General features: G+C 29.0%; 1 protein-coding gene across 1 annotated transcript in view; it reads left to right on the plus strand.

Moving 5' to 3' along the window:
- LOC145265429 (ankyrin repeat and BTB/POZ domain-containing protein 1-like) overlaps positions 1-18,527 on the plus strand; it is a 188,295-nt gene that overhangs the window by 68,124 nt on the left and 101,644 nt on the right. The window contains exon 6 of the mRNA XM_080121262.1: positions 15,994-16,039. Coding sequence (XP_079977388.1) covers positions 15,994-16,039 — 46 coding nt within the window. The remainder of the gene's footprint in view (positions 1-15,993; positions 16,040-18,527) is intronic.

The following is an 18,527-nucleotide window of genomic DNA, read 5'->3' on the forward strand; positions in this document are numbered from 1 at the left end:
TGGAAATAAGGTCGATATATAGATGGAAGTTTTTTTCATTAAATGACTGAAACTGTGGAAATAAGGTCGATATATAGATGGAAGTTTCTTTTCATTAAATGACTGAAACTGTGGAAATAAGGTCGATATATAGATGGAAGTTTCTTTTCATTAAATGACTGAAACTGTGGAAATAAGGTCGATATATAGATGGAAGTTTTTTTTTTTCATTAAATGACTGAAACTGTGGAAATAAGGTCGATATATAGATGGAAGTTTTTTTTCATTAAATGACTGAAACTGTGGAAATAAGGTCGATATATAGATGGAAGTTTCTTTTCATTAAATGACTGAAACTGTGGAAATAAGGTCGATATATAGATGGAAGTTTTTTTTTTTCATTACATGACTGAAACTGTGGAAATAAGGTCGATATATAGATGGAAGTTTTTTTTTTTCATTACATGACTGAAACTGTGGAAATAAGGTCGATATATAGATGGAAGTTTTTTTTTTCATTAAATGACTGAAACTGTAGAAATAAGGTCGATATATAGATGGAAGTTTTTTTCATTAAATGACTGAAACTGTGGAAATAAGGTCGATATATAGATGGAAGTTTCTTTTCATTAAATGACTGAAACTGTGGAAATAAGGTCGATATATAGATGGAAGTTTCTTTTCATTAAATGACTGAAACTGTGGAAATAAGGTCGATATATAGATGGAAGTTTTTTTTTTCATTAAATGACTGAAACTGTGGAAATAAGGTCGATATATAGATGGAAGTTTTTTTTCATTAAATGACTGAAACTGTGGAAATAAGGTCGATATATAGATGGAAGTTTCTTTTCATTAAATGACTGAAACTGTGGAAATAAGGTCGATATATAGATGGAAGTTTTTTTTTTTCATTACATGACTGAAACTGTGGAAATAAGGTCGATATATAGATGGAAGTTTTTTTTTTTCATTACATGACTGAAACTGTGGAAATAAGGTCGATATATAGATGGAAGTTTTTCTTTTCATTAAATGACTGAAACTGTGGAAATAAGGTCGATATATAGATGGAAGTTTTTTTTCATTAAATGACTGAAACTGTGGAAATAAGGTCGATATATAGATGGAAGTTTTTTTTCATTAAATGACTGAAACTGTGGAAATAAGGTCGATATATAGATGGAAGTTTTTTTTCATTAAATGACTGAAACTGTGGAAATAAGGTCGATATATAGATGGAAGTTTCTTTTCATTAAATGACTGAAACTGTGGAAATAAGGTCGATATATAGATGGAAGTTTTTCTTTTCATTAAATGACTGAAACTGTGGAAATAAGGTCGATATATAGATGGAAGTTTTTTTTTTCATTAAATGACTGAAACTGTGGAAATAAGGTCGATATATAGATGGAAGTTTTTTTCATTAAATGACTGAAACTGTGGAAATAAGGTCGATATATAGATGGAAGTTTCTTTTCATTAAATGACTGAAACTGTGGAAATAAGGTCGATATATAGATGGAAGTTTCTTTTCATTAAATGACTGAAACTGTGGAAATAAGGTCGATATATAGATGGAAGTTTTTTTTTTCATTAAATGACTGAAACTGTGGAAATAAGGTCGATATATAGATGGAAGTTTTTTTTCATTAAATGACTGAAACTGTGGAAATAAGGTCGATATATAGATGGAAGTTTCTTTTCATTAAATGACTGAAACTGTGGAAATAAGGTCGATATATAGATGGAAGTTTTTTTTTTTCATTACATGACTGAAACTGTGGAAATAAGGTCGATATATAGATGGAAGTTTTTTTTTTTCATTACATGACTGAAACTGTGGAAATAAGGTCGATATATAGATGGAAGTTTTTCTTTTCATTAAATGACTGAAACTGTGGAAATAAGGTCGATATATAGATGGAAGTTTTTTTTCATTAAATGACTGAAACTGTGGAAATAAGGTCGATATATAGATGGAAGTTTTTTTTCATTAAATGACTGAAACTGTGGAAATAAGGTCGATATATAGATGGAAGTTTTTTTTCATTAAATGACTGAAACTGTGGAAATAAGGTCGATATATAGATGGAAGTTTCTTTTCATTAAATGACTGAAACTGTGGAAATAAGGTCGATATATAGATGGAAGTTTTTTTCATTAAATGACTGAAACTGTGGAAATAAGGTCGATATATAGATGGAAGTTTCTTTTCATTAAATGACTGAAACTGTGGAAATAAGGTCGATATATAGATGGAAGTTTTTTTTTTCATTAAATGACTGAAACTGTGGAAATAAGGTCGATATATAGATGGAAGTTTTTTTTTTCATTAAATGACTGAAACTGTGGAAATAAGGTCGATATATAGATGGAAGTTTCTTTTCATTAAATGACTGAAACTGTGGAAATAAGGTCGATATATAGATGGAAGTTTTTTCTTTTCATTACATGACTGAAACTGTGGAAATAAGGTCGATATATAGATGGAAGTTTTTCTTTTCATTAAATGACTGAAACTGTGGAAATAAGGTCGATATATAGATGGAAGTTTCTTTTCATTAAATGACTGAAACTGTGGAAATAAGGTCGATATATAGATGGAAGTTTTTTTTTTCATTAAATGACTGAAACTGTGGAAATAAGGTCGATATATAGATGGAAGTTTTTCTTTTCATTAAATGACTGAAACTGTGGAAATAAGGTCGATATATAGATGGAAGTTTTTTTTTCATTACATGACTGAAACTTGGGAAATAAGGTCGATATATAGATGGAAGTTTTTTTTCATTAAATGACTGAAACTGTGGAAATAAGGTCGATATATAGATGGAAGTTTTTTTTCCATTAAATGACTGAAACTGTGGAAATAAAGCCGATATATAGATGGAAGTTTTATTTTTCCATTAAATGACTGAAACTGTGGAAATAAGGTCGATATATAGATGGAAGTTTTTTGTTTCATTAAATGACTGAAACTGTGGAAATAAGGTCGATATATAGATGGAAGTTTTTATTTTCATTAAATGACTGAAACCGTGGAAATAAGGTCGATATATAGATGGAAGTTTTTTTTTCATTAAATGACTGAAACTGTGGAAATAAGGTCGATATATAGATGGAAGTTTTTATTTTCCTTAAATGACTGAAACTGTGGAAATAAGGTCGATATATAGATGGAAGTTTTTTTTTCATTAAATGACTGAAACTGTGGAAATAAGGTCGATATATAGATGGAAGTTTTTTTTTTCATTAAATGACTGAAACTGTGGAAATAAGGTCGATATATAGATGGAAGTTTTTATTTTCATTAAATGACTGAAACTGTGGAAATAAGGTCGATATATAGATGGAAGTTTTTATTTTCCTTAAATGACTGAAACTGTGGAAATAAGGTCGATATATAGATGGAAGTTTTTTTTTCATTACATGACTGAAACCGTGGAAATAAGGTCGATATATAGATGGAAGTTTTTTTTTTTCATTAAATGACTGAAACCGTGGAAATAAGGTCGATATATAGATGGAAGTTTTTATTTTCCTTAAATGACTGAAACTGTGGAAATAAGGTCGATATATAGATGGAAGTTTTTATTTTCCTTAAATGACTGAAACCGTGGAAATAAGGTCGATATATAGATGGAAGTTTTTTTTTCATTACATGACTGAAACCGTGGAAATAAGGTCGATATATAGATGGAAGTTTTTTATTTTCATTAAATGACTGAAACCGTGGAAATAAGGTCGATATATAGATGGAAGTTTTTTTTTTTCATTAAATGACTGAAACCGTGGAAATAAGGTCGATATATAGATGGAAGTTTTTTTTTTCATTACATGACTGAAACCGTGGAAATAAGGTCGATATATAGATGGAAGTTTTTTTTTTCCTTAAATGACTGAAACTGTGGAAATAAGGTCGATATATAGATGGAAGTTTTTTTTTCATTACATGACTGAAACTGTGGAAATAAGGTCGATATATAGATGGAAGTTTTTTTTTTCCTTAAATGACTGAAACCGTGGAAATAAGGTCGATATATAGATGGAAGTTTTTTTTTCATTACATGACTGAAACCGTGGAAATAAGGTCGATATATAGATGGAAGTTTTCTTTTCATTAAATGACTGAAACCGTGGAAATAAGGTCGATATATAGATGGAAGTTTTTCTTTTCATTACATGACTGAAACTGTGGAAATAAGGTCGATATATAGATGGAAGTTTTTTTTTCATTACATGACTGAAACTGTGGAAATAAGGTCGATATATAGATGGAAGTGTTTTTTTTCATTACATGACTGAAACCGTGGAAATAAGGTCGATATATAGATGGAAGTTTTTTCTTTTCATTACATGACTGAAACTGTGGAAATAAGGTCGATATATAGATGGAAGTTTTTTCTTTTCATTACATGACTGAAACTGTGGAAACAAGGTCGATATATAGATTGAAGTTTTTTCTTTTCATTACATGACTGAAACTGTGGAAATAAGGTCGATATATAGATGGAAGTTTTTCTTTTCATTACATGACTGAAACTGTGGAAATAAGGTCGATATATAGATGGAAGTTTTTTTTTCATTAAATGACTGAAACTGTGGAAATAAGGTCGATATATAGATGGAAGTTTTTTTTTCATTACATGACTGAAACTGTGGAAATAAGGTCGATATATAGATGGAAGTTTTTTTTTCATTAAATGACTGAAACCGTGGAAATAAGGTCGATATATAGATGGAAGTTTTTTTTTTCATTACATGACTGAAACCGTGGAAATAAGGTCGATATATAGATGGAAGTTTTTCTTTTCATTACATGACTGAAACTGTGGAAATAAGGTCGATATATAGATGGAAGTTTTTTTTTCATTACATGACTGAAACTGTGGAAATAAGGTCGATATATAGATGGAAGTTTTTTTTTCATTACATGACTGAAACTGTGGAAATAAGGTCGATATATAGATGGAAGTGTTTTTTTTCATTACATGACTGAAACTGTGGAAATAAGGTCGATATATAGATGGAAGTTTTTTTTTTCCTTAAATGACTGAAACCGTGGAAATAAGGTCGATATATAGATGGAAGTTTTTTTTTCATTAAATGACTGAAACTGTGGAAATAAGGTCGATATATAGATGGAAGTTTTTTTTTCATTAAATGACTGAAACTGTGGAAATAAGGTCGATATATAGATGGAAGTTTTTTTTTTCATTACATGACTGAAACCGTGGAAATAAGGTCGATATATAGATGGAAGTTTTTTTTTCATTAAATGACTGAAACTGTGGAAATAAGGTCGATATATAGATGGAAGTTTTTTTTTCATTAAATGACTGAAACTGTGGAAATAAGGTCGATATATAGATGGAAGTTTTTTTTTCATTAAATGACTGAAACTGTGGAAATAAGGTCGATATATAGATGGAAGTTTTTTTTTCATTAAATGACTGAAACTGTGGAAATAAGGTCGATATATAGATGGAAGTTTTTCTTTTCATTACATGACTGAAACTGTGGAAATAAGGTCGATATATAGATGGAAGTTTTTTTTTCATTACATGACTGAAACTGTGGAAATAAGGTCGATATATAGATGGAAGTTTTTTTTTCATTACATGACTGAAACCGTGGAAATAAGGTCGATATATAGATGGAAGTTTTTTTTTCATTACATGACTGAAACCGTGGAAATAAGGTCGATATATAGATGGAAGTTTTTTTTTTCCTTAAATGACTGAAACTGTGGAAATAAGGTCGATATATAGATGGAAGTTTTTTTTTTCATTACATGACTGAAACCGTGGAAATAAGGTCGATATATAGATGGAAGTTTTTTTTTTCATTACATGACTGAAACCGTGGAAATAAGGTCGATATATAGATGGAAGTTTTTTTTTCATTACATGACTGAAACCGTGGAAATAAGGTCGATATATAGATGGAAGTTTTTTTTTCATTACATGACTGAAACCGTGGAAATAAGGTCGATATATAGATGGAAGTTTTTTTTTCATTACATGACTGAAACCGTGGAAATAAGGTCGATATATAGATGGAAGTTTTTTTTTTTCCTTAAATGACTGAAACTGTGGAAATAAGGTCGATATATAGATGGAAGTTTTTTTTTTCATTACATGACTGAAACCGTGGAAATAAGGTCGATATATAGATGGAAGTTTTTTTTTCATTACATGACTGAAACCGTGGAAATAAGGTCGATATATAGATGGAAGTTTTTTTCCATTAAATGACTGAAACTGTGGAAATAAGGTCGATATATAGATGGAAGTTTTTTTTTCATTACATGACTGAAACTGTGGAAATAAGGTCGATATATAGATGGAAGTTTTTTTTTTCATTAAATGACTGAAACTGTGGAAATAAGGTCGATATATAGATGGAAGTTTTTTTTTCATTACATGACTGAAACTGTGGAAATAAGGTCGATATATAGATGGAAGTTTTTTATTCATTAAATGACTGAAACCGTGGAAATAAGGTCGATATATAGATGGAAGTTTTTTTTTCATTACATGACTGAAACTGTGGAAATAAGGTCGATATATAGATGGAAGTTTTTTTCCATTAAATGACTGAAACTGTGGAAATAAGGTCGATATATAGATGGAAGTTTTTTTTTCATTACATGACTGAAACTGTTGAAATAAGGTCGATATATAGATGGAAGTTTTTTTTTTATTACATGACTGAAACCGTGGAAATAAGGTCGATATATAGATGGAAGTTTTTTTTTCATTACATGACTGAAACCGTGGAAATAAGGTCGATATATAGATGGAAGTTTGTTTTTTCCTTAAATGACTGAAACTGTGGAAATAAGGTCGATATATAGATGGAAGTTTTTTTTTTCATTACATGACTGAAACCGTGGAAATAAGGTCGATATATAGATGGAAGTTTTTTTTTCATTACATGACTGAAACCGTGGAAATAAGGTCGATATATAGATGGAAGTTTTTTTCCATTAAATGACTGAAACTGTGGAAATAAGGTCGATATATAGATGGAAGTTTTTTTTTCATTACATGACTGAAACTGTGGAAATAAGGTCGATATATAGATGGAAGTTTTTTTTTTCATTAAATGACTGAAACTGTGGAAATAAGGTCGATATATAGATGGAAGTTTTTTTTTCATTACATGACTGAAACTGTGGAAATAAGGTCGATATATAGATGGAAGTTTTTTATTCATTAAATGACTGAAACCGTGGAAATAAGGTCGATATATAGATGGAAGTTTTTTTTTCATTACATGACTGAAACTGTGGAAATAAGGTCGATATATAGATGGAAGTTTTTTATTTTCATTAAATGACTGAAACCGTGGAAATAAGGTCGATATATAGATGGAAGTTTTTTTTTTCATTAAATGACTGAAACCGTGGAAATAAGGTCGATATATAGATGGAAGTTTGTTATTTTCATTAAATGACTGAAACCGTGGAAATAAGGTCGATATATAGATGGAAGTTTTTTTTTTCATTAAATGACTGAAACCGTGGAAATAAGGTCGATATATAGATGGAAGTTTTTTTTTCATTACATGACTGAAACTGTGGAAATAAGGTCGATATATAGATGGAAGTTTTTTTTTCATTAAATGACTGAAACTGTGGAAATAAGGTCGATATATAGATGGAAGTTTTTTTTTCATTACATGACTGAAACTGTGGAAATAAGGTCGATATATAGATGGAAGTTTTTTTTTTCATTACATGACTGAAACTGTGGAAATAAGGTCGATATATAGATGGAAGTTTTTTTTTCATTACATGACTGAAACTGTGGAAATAAGGTCGATATATAGATGGAAGTTTTTTATTCATTAAATGACTGAAACCGTGGAAATAAGGTCGATATATAGATGGAAGTTTTTTTTTCATTACATGACTGAAACTGTGGAAATAAGGTCGATATATAGATGGAAGTTTTTTATTTTCATTAAATGACTGAAACCGTGGAAATAAGGTCGATATATAGATGGAAGTTTTTTTTTTCATTAAATGACTGAAACCGTGGAAATAAGGTCGATATATAGATGGAAGTTTTTTATTTTCATTAAATGACTGAAACCGTGGAAATAAGGTCGATATATAGATGGAAGTTTTTTTTTCATTACATGACTGAAACCGTGGAAATAAGGTCGATATATAGATGGAAGTTTTTTTTTCATTAAATGACTGAAACTGTGGAAATAAGGTCGATATATAGATGGAAGTTTTTATTTTCCTTAAATGACTGAAACCGTGGAAATAAGGTCGATATATAGATGGAAGTTTTTTTTTCATTAAATGACTGAAACTGTGGAAATAAGGTCGATATATAGATGGAAGTTTTTTTTCATTAAATGACTGAAACTGTGGAAATAAGGTCGATATATAGATGGAAGTTTTTTTTCCATTAAATGACTGAAACTGTGGAAATAAGGTCGATATATAGATGGAAGTTTTTATTTTCCTTAAATGACTGAAACCGTGGAAATAAGGTCGATATATAGATGGAAGTTTTTTTTTCATTAAATGACTGAAACTGTGGAAATAAGGTCGATATATAGATGGAAGTTTTTTTTTTCATTAAATGACTGAAACCGTTGAAATAAGGTCGATATATAGATGGAAGTTTTTTTTTCATTAAATGACTGAAACTGTGGAAATAAGGTCGATATATAGATGGAAGTTTTTTTTCCATTAAATGACTGAAACTGTGGAAATAAGGTCGATATATAGATGGAAGTTTTTATTTTCCTTAAATGACTGAAACTGTGGAAATAAGGTCGATATATAGATGGAAGTTTTTTTTTCATTAAATGACTGAAACTGTGGAAATAAGGTCGATATATAGATGGAAGTTTTTTTTTTCATTAAATGAGTGAAACCGTGGAAATAAGGTCGATATATAGATGGAAGTTTTTTTTTCATTAAATGACTGAAACCGTGGAAATAAGGTCGATATATAGATGGAAGTTTTTTTTCCATTAAATGACTGAAACTGTGGAAATAAGGTCGATATATAGATGGAAGTTTTTATTTTCCTTAAATGACTGAAACTGTGGAAATAAGGTCGATATATAGATGGAAGTTTTTTTTTCATTAAATGACTGAAACTGTGGAAATAAGGTCGATATATAGATGGAAGTTTTTTTTTTCATTAAATGACTGAAACTGTGGAAATAAGGTCGATATATAGATGGAAGTTTTTATTTTCATTAAATGACTGAAACCGTGGAAATAAGGTCGATATATAGATGGAAGTTTTTTTTTCATTAAATGACTGAAACCGTGGAAATAAGGTCGATATATAGATGGAAGTTTTTTTTTCATTAAATGACTGAAACCGTGGAAATAAGGTCGATATATAGATGGAAGTTTTTTTTCCATTAAATGACTGAAACTGTGGAAATAAGGTCGATATATAGATGGAAGTTTTTATTTTCCTTAAATGACTGAAACTGTGGAAATAAGGTCGATATATAGATGGAAGTTTTTATTTTCATTAAATGACTGAAACTGTGGAAATAAGGTCGATATATAGATGGAAGTTTTTATTTTCATTAAATGACTGAAACCGTGGAAATAAGGTCGATATATAGATGGAAGTTTTTTTTTCATTAAATGACTGAAACCGTGGAAATAAGGTCGATATATAGATGGAAGTTTTTTTTTCATTAAATGACGTAAACTGTGGAAATAAGGTCGATATATAGATGGAAGTTTTTTTTTCATTAAATGACTGAAACTGTGGAAATAAGGTCGATATATAGATGGAAGTTTTTATTTTCATTAAATGACTGAAACCGTGGAAATAAGGTCGATATATAGATGGAAGTTTTTTTTTCATTAAATGACTGAAACTGTGGAAATAAGGTCGATATATAGATGGAAGTTTTTTTTCATTACATGACTGAAACCGTGGAAATAAGGTCGATATATAGATGGAAGTTTTTTTTTCATTAAATGACTGAAACTGTGGAAATAAGGTCGATATATAGATGGAAGTTTTTATTTTCATTAAATGACTGAAACCGTGGAAATAAGGTCGATATATAGATGGAAGTTTTTTTTTCATTAAATGACTGAAACTGTGGAAATAAGGTCGATATATAGATGGAAGTTTTTTTTTCATTTCATGACTGAAACCGTGGAAATAAGGTCGATATATAGATGGAAGTTTTTTTTTCATTAAATGACTGAAACCGTGGAAATAAGGTCGATATATAGATGGAAGTTTTTTTTTCATTTCATGACTGAAACTGTGGAAATAAGGTCGATATATAGATGGAAGTTTTTTTTTCATTACATGACTGAAACTGTGGAAATAAGGTCGATATATAGATGGAAGTTTTTTTTTCATTAAATGACTGAAACTGTGGAAATAAGGTCGATATATAGATGGAAGTTTTTTTTTCATTAAATGACTGAAACCGTGGAAATAAGGTCGATATATAGATGGAAGTTTTTTTTTCATTAAATGACTGAAACTGTGGAAATAAGGTCGATATATAGATGGAAGTTTTTTTTTCATTAAATGACTGAAACCGTGGAAATAAGGTCGATATATAGATGGAAGTTTTTTTTTCATTAAATGACTGAAACTGTGGAAATAAGGTCGATATATAGATGGAAGTTTTTTTTTCATTAAATGACTGAAACTGTGGAAATAAGGTCGATATATAGATGGAAGTTTTTTTTTCATTAAATGACTGAAACCGTGGAAATAAGGTCGATATATAGATGGAAGTTTTTTTTTCATTAAATGACTGAAACTGTGGAAATAAGGTCGATATATAGATGGAAGTTTTTTTTCATTACATGACTGAAACCGTGGAAATAAGGTCGATATATAGATGGAAGTTTTTTTTTTCATTAAATGACTGAAACTGTGGAAATAAGGTCGATATATAGATGGAAGTTTTTTTTTTCATTAAATGACTGAAACTGTGGAGATAAGGTCGATATATAGATGGAAGTTTTTATTTTCATTAAATTACTGAAACCGTGGAAATAAGGTCGATATATAGATGGAAGGTTTTTTTTCATTAAATGACTAAAACTGTGCAAATAAGGTCGATATATAGATGGAAGTTTTTTTTCCATTACATGACTGAAACTGTGGAAATAAGGTCGATATATAGATGGAAGTTTTTATTTTCATTAAATGACTGAAACTGTGGAGATAAGGTCGATATATAGATGGAAGTTTTTATTTTCATTAAATTACTGAAACCGTGGAAATAAGGTCGATATATAGATGGAAGTTTTTTTTCATTACATGACTGAAACCGTGGAAATAAGGTCGATATATAGATGGAAGTTTTTATTTTCATTAAATGACTGAAACTGTGGAAATAAGGTCGATATATAGATGGAAGTTTTTTTCCATTACATGACTGAAACTGTGGAAATAAGGTCGATATATAGATGGAAGTTTTTTTTTCATTAAATGACTGAAACTGTGGAAATAAGGTCGATATATAGATGGAAGTTTTTATTTTCATTAAATGACTGAAACTGTGGAAATAAGGTCGATATATAGATGGAAGTTTTTTTTTCATTAAATGACTAAAACTGTGCAAATAAGGTCGATATATAGATGGATGTTTTTTTTCCATTACATGACTGAAACTGTGGAAATAAGGTCGATATATAGATGGAAGTTTTTTTTCCATTAAATGACTGAAACTGTGGAAATAAGGTCGATATATAGATGGAAGTTTTTTTTCCATTAAATGACTGAAACTGTGGAAATAAGGTCGATATATAGATGGAAGTTTTTTTTCCATTACATGACTGAAACTGTGGAAATAAGGTCGATATATAGATGGAAGTTTTTTTTCCATTACATGACTGAAACTGTGGAAATAAGGTCGATATATAGATGGAAGTTTTTTTTTTCATTAAATGACTGAAACTGTGGAAATAAGGTCGATATATAGATGGAAGTTTTTTTTCCATTAAATGACTGAAACTGTGGAAATAAGGTCGATATATAGATGGAAGTTTTTTTTTCATTAAATGACTGAAACTGTGGAAATAAGGTCGATATATAGATGGAAGTTTTTATTTTCATTAAATGACTGAAACCGTGGAAATAAGGTCGATATATAGATGGAAGTTTTTTTTTCATTAAATGACTGAAACCGTGGAAATAAGGTCGATATATAGATGGAAGTTTTTTTTTCATTAAATGACTGAAACCGTGGAAATAAGGTCGATATATAGATGGAAGTTTTTTTTCCATTAAATGACTGAAACTGTGGAAATAAGGTCGATATATAGATGGAAGTTTTTATTTTCCTTAAATGACTGAAACTGTGGAAATAAGGTCGATATATAGATGGAAGTTTTTTTTTCATTAAATGACTGAAACTGTGGAAATAAGGTCGATATATAGATGGAAGTTTTTTTTTTCATTAAATGACTGAAACTGTGGAAATAAGGTCGATATATAGATGGAAGTTTTTTTTTCATTTAATGACTGAAACCGTGGAAATAAGGTCGATATATAGATGGAAGTTTTTTTTTCATTAAATGACTGAAACCGTGGAAATAAGGTCGATATATAGATGGAAGTTTTTTTTCCATTAAATGACTGAAACTGTGGAAATAAGGTCGATATATAGATGGAAGTTTTTATTTTCCTTAAATGACTGAAACTGTGGAAATAAGGTCGATATATAGATGGAAGTTTTTTTTTCATTAAATGACTGAAACTGTGGAAATAAGGTCGATATATAGATGGAAGTTTTTTTTTTCATTAAATGACTGAAACTGTGGAAATAAGGTCGATATATAGATGGAAGTTTTTTTTCATTAAATGACTGAAACTGTGGAAATAAGGTCGATATATAGATGGAAGTTTTTTTTTCATTAAATGACTGAAACTGTGGAAATAAGGTCGATATATAGATGGAAGTTTTTTTTCATTAAATGACTGAAACTGTGGAAATAAGGTCGATATATAGATGGAAGTTTTTTTTTCATTAAATGACTGAAACTGTGGAAATAAGGTCGATATATAGATGGAAGTTTTTTTTTCATTAAATGACTGAAACCGTGGAAATAAGGTCGATATATAGATGGAAGTTTTTTTTTCATTAAATGACTGAAACTGTGGAAATAAGGTCGATATATAGATGGAAGTTTTTATTTTCATTAAATGACTGAAACTGTGGAAATAAGGTCGATATATAGATGGAAGTTTTTTTTTCATTAAATGACTGAAACTGTGGAAATAAGGTCGATATATAGATGGAAGTTTTTTTTTCATTAAATGACTGAAACTGTGGAAATAAGGTCGATATATAGATGGAAGTTTTTTTTCCATTAAATGACTGAAACTGTGGAAATAAGGTCGATATATAGATGGAAGTTTTTTTTCCATTAAATGACTGAAACTGTGGAAATAAGGTCGATATATAGATGGAAGTTTTTTTTCCATTACATGACTGAAACTGTGGAAATAAGGTCGATATATAGATGGAAGTTTTTTTTCCATTACATGACTGAAACTGTGGAAATAAGGTCGATATATAGATGGAAGTTTTTTTTTTCATTAAATGACTGAAACTGTGGAAATAAGGTCGATATATAGATGGAAGTTTTTTTTCCATTAAATGACTGAAACTGTGGAAATAAGGTCGATATATAGATGGAAGTTTTTTTTTCATTAAATGACTGAAACTGTGGAAATAAGGTCGATATATAGATGGAAGTTTTTTTTCCATTACATGACTGAAACTGTGGAAATAAGGTCGATATATAGATGGAAGTTTTTGTTTTCATTAAATGACTGAAACTGTGGAAATAAGGTCGATATATAGATGGAAGTTTTTTTTTCATTAAATGACTGAAACTTCGGTAATAAGGTCGATATATAGATGGAAGTTTTTTTTCATTAAATGACTGAAACTGTGGAAATAAGGTCGATATATAGATGGAAGTTTTTTTTCCATTAAATGACTGAAACTGTGGAAATAAGGTCGATATATAGATGGAAGTTTGTTTTCCATTACATGACTGAAACTGTGGAAATAAGGTCGATATATAGATGGAAGTTTTTTTTCCATTAAATGACTGAAACTGTGGAAATAAGGTCGATATATAGATGGAAGTTTTTTGTTCATTAAATGACTGAAACTGTGGAAATAAGGTCGATATATAGATGGAAGTTTTTTTTCCATTAAATGACTGAAACTGTGGAAATAAGGTCGATATATAGATGGAAGTTTTTATTTTCATTAAATGACTGAAACTGTGGAAATAAGGTCGATATATAGATGGAAGTTTTTATTTTCCTTAAATGACTGAAACTGTGGAAATAAGGTCGATATATAGATGGAAGTTTTTATTTCCATTAAATGACTGAAACTGTGGAAATAAGGTCGATATATAGATGGAAGTTTTTTTTCCATTACATGACTGAAACTGTGGAAATAAGGTCGATATATAGATGGAAGTTTTTTTTCCATTAAATGACTGAAACTGTGGAAATAAGGTCGATATATAGATGGAAGTTTTTTTTTCATTAAATGACTGAAACTGTGGAAATAAGGTCGATATATAGATAGAAGTTTTTTTTCCATTACATGACTGAAACTGTGGAAATAAGGTCGATATATAGATGGAAGTTTTTGTTTTCATTAAATGACTGAAACTGTGGAAATAAGGTCGATATATAGATGGAAGTTTTTTTTTCATTAAATGACTGAAACTTCGGTAATAAGGTCGATATATAGATGGAAGTTTTTTTTCATTAAATGACTGAAACTTCTAAGAATTACCTTGAATTCCATATCAATACTGATTCCACACCCCTTAATTGATATCATATATATAGGAAGTTTTTTTCATTAAATAACTGAAACTTTGGAAATAAGCCAATATATAGATGGACGTTTTTTTTTTATGAAATGACTGACACTTGGAAAATAAGGCCGATAAATAGATGGACGTTTTTTTCATTAAATAACTGAAACTTTGGAAATAAGGCCGATATTTTGGAAATAAGGCCGATATATAGATGGAAATTTTTTTTCTATTAAATTACTGAAACTTGGGGAATAAGCTCGTCGATGTATAGATGGAAGTTTTTTTTCATGAAATAACTGAAACTTTGAAAATAAGGCCGATATATTGATGGATGTTTTTTTTTTTTCATTAAATGACTGAATCTTGTAAACAAAGGCCGATATATAGATGGAATATAGATGAAACAAACTTATTTCATTAGAAATAACTGAAACTTTGGAAATAAGGCCGATATATAGATGGAAGTTTTTTTTATTAAATAACTGAATTTTGTAAACAAAGGCCGATATATAGATGGAAGTTTTGTTCGATTAAATAACTGAAAATGTGGAAATAAGCTTATATATATAGGTATCGATGTATAGGTTGGACTTTTTTTTGTAGCAAATTTGGTGGGATTTCAGAAAGTGAATTTTGTTCATGACTTATCATTGCTGGTTATTTTCCTCGCGGGTTATTTATCCTTGGGTAACATTTTTAAGCAAGGAGGGGGTGAGGTCATTCTGTATAAGAAAAGCATAAAATGAAATATTTGCATAAGAATAATGAAGAAATAAAGAAACTGATTTTATGATCTGATTTACAAAAGTGTTCTTCTTAACAAACTTGTACGATGATGAAATATTGTCGAAATAATCGTGCAACAAGTCTTGAGTTTTTAGTTTTAAGTGTAATACTAAAAACTCAAGTTTGTTCTGTTCCTTTTTGCATTTTGACCTTCTGGCTCAAAGCAAAGCTTAATATCAATTTTGAAACTAAGCTTTAGATTTTCTGTCCTCGGTTAGTGGTGGAGAAATCTTTATAGACTGAGGAATTTTTATTTTTGTCTCAATTTTGGGGGGAGATGGATTTTTCCCACATTAAAAACCGACTTGTGTCTAACTCTGCCCTTAAGCAAATAAGGACTCATATTCTTCATTCTTTAAAAATATTAATAATTTAATTTTGTATTTCAGATATCCCTATTGGCTTTTAAAGCACTCTTACAACATATTTACACAGGTATGCGATTTTAAATACCCTCCACTCCATAATAAATCGGAATGTGTTTATATATATATATATAAATTTCACTTCTAAGAATTACCTTGAATGCCATATCAACACTGATTCCACACCCCTTAATTGATATCATTCTAAAGCTAAATTTTCATATTCTTAAGTAGCTCATATATTTTCCCCTCAAAATATTTTCCTACTATAATTTAAAATTATATATAATTTTAAATTATATATAATTTTAAACTATATATAATTTAAAATATAGAAACTCATGATACTCGATGATGCGTCATCTTTTGGTACTGGTCAGCAATCCCGTTTTCGTTTGATTTCAAAAACCCTTATAATCCATAATAGATTACTGAATCTCTAATATAAGCATTTTATAGTTTTACTAATATCAGCCATTTTAAAATAATAATCAGATTAAAACTTGTGATTATAAATAAATATTATCAATATAGAAATTTGTAAGAATAAACCATTTAATAACTAACAATACTTAAAATTAAATTCCCTACGATATATATATGATAATAATAATGATAATAATAATACAATTAAAAAAAAAGTCAAATTTAATTAAATTACCAATAAAATTAAAATAAATAAAATAAAATGAATAAAAGTATATATAAATGAATGTATAAAATATATATAGCTCAACAGCGAGGTTATACGGCAGATTAGACCCTGTAAGGTTTATATATTATATATTATTTTACTATAATAATAATAATAATAATAACAAACCAACCCCGGACAAGAACAACCATACCATAGATAAAAATACTAATAACAAACAAGATAAATGCAACTGTAGACACCGCACACTTTGCCCAGTTCAAAATAAATGTCTAACAAAAAGTGTAGTTTATCACGCAACAATATTTGCAAAAGAAAACCCGAATAGCAAGAAATATTACGTAGGCATGACTTCATTAGATTTCAAAACCCGATACTATGACCACAAAAGCACATTCAACAATAAAAAACACTGTATAAAAACAACACTAGCGAATAAATACTGGGAACTCAAAGAAAGCGGACATTCGCCAGTAGTCGAATGGAAAATAATAAGACAAGCTACCACATGTAGGCATTTAGACAACCCATGTAAATTATGCCTTCATGAAAAATTTGCTATCCTGTACTTTAAAGAACCCCAAAATCTATTAAACTGTAGAAGAGAAATAGCAAATAACTGTGTTCACAAAATAAAATTTACTCTAGGATAGCGATACAAAATAGTTTTAAAACTAACAAAAACAATATAAAATAAACAAATAAATAAATTAAATAAACATGAATATACATAAACGATCACACATATATGTATGTATATATACATATGTATGTATGTGCGTACACATATGTATATTTATATATACTAAAAAAAAAAAATAGAAAGAAATGCCTGCCTTAAACCACTAAACTAGTTTTAAAACAGATCCTTTGTTCGATAAAATGCATGCCCATTGGCTGATAGGAAGGGGCGCGGTGGATACTAGAAAGCTGATTGGCTAAAACCCTCAACAGAAGAGGACCATATAAAAACAATAAACAACCACAGAATTCGCGCATAAGCTTGAGGAATCCTAGAGTGGATGAAACGCCGAATATTCAGTGTAGCTTAATCGTCATATATATTTTATAAATTACTAACTAGCTCTACCTACGTATTGAGCACTTTTGAAGTAAATAGTTAAAGTTTACGCATAAATCTATACTTTCGTATATTAAATATTATGTGAGTAAATAAAGTAGTTATATATATATATATATATATATATATATATATACCCCTTAGCACTTATTAGATCATCTAAATTATAGTACAATAATATATAATATATAAACTTTACAGGATCTAATCTGCCGTATAACCTTGCTGTTGAGCTATATATATTTTATACATTCATTTATTTATACTTTTATTCATTTTATTTTATTTATTTTAATTTTAATTTTATTGGTAATTTAATCAAATTTGACTTTATTTTAATTTTATTATTATTATTATTATTATTATTATTATTATTATTATTATTATACAATTTTATTGTTAAATATATGCAGTATTTTCACAGATTACTCTAACTCCAAAATTTTGATTAAATATTAACATTTAAAATTGCTGTTAATACATTTGACTTTACTTTATATACTGGACACACATGTTTCCTTTTAACTAGCATTAAATAGATTGGAAAATAAATAATACTTGTTTTTATTTTTCCCTCTTTCTCTCTTTCCTTAGACTGTCACTGGAAAAAGCAATATATAACTATATATATAGACAACCCCCTCCACCTCCTTCTGGTAGATGCATGATCCCCCTCCCATAACATCACTTGCCTTTCTTTTTCTTTTCCTTATCTTCTCCTTTCTCATATTTCTATACTAATTTTGCTACCCATATGACAAAAACCTTGACCTATATAATTTGAATCTGTATGTCTATACTTTTGAAGTATCACAATATTCC

The sequence above is a fragment of the Euprymna scolopes genome, chromosome 40 (genome assembly GCF_053919585.1).
Source record: "Euprymna scolopes isolate OS-2025 chromosome 40, ASM5391958v1, whole genome shotgun sequence".
NCBI classification, from domain to species: domain Eukaryota; kingdom Metazoa; phylum Mollusca; class Cephalopoda; order Sepiida; family Sepiolidae; genus Euprymna; species Euprymna scolopes.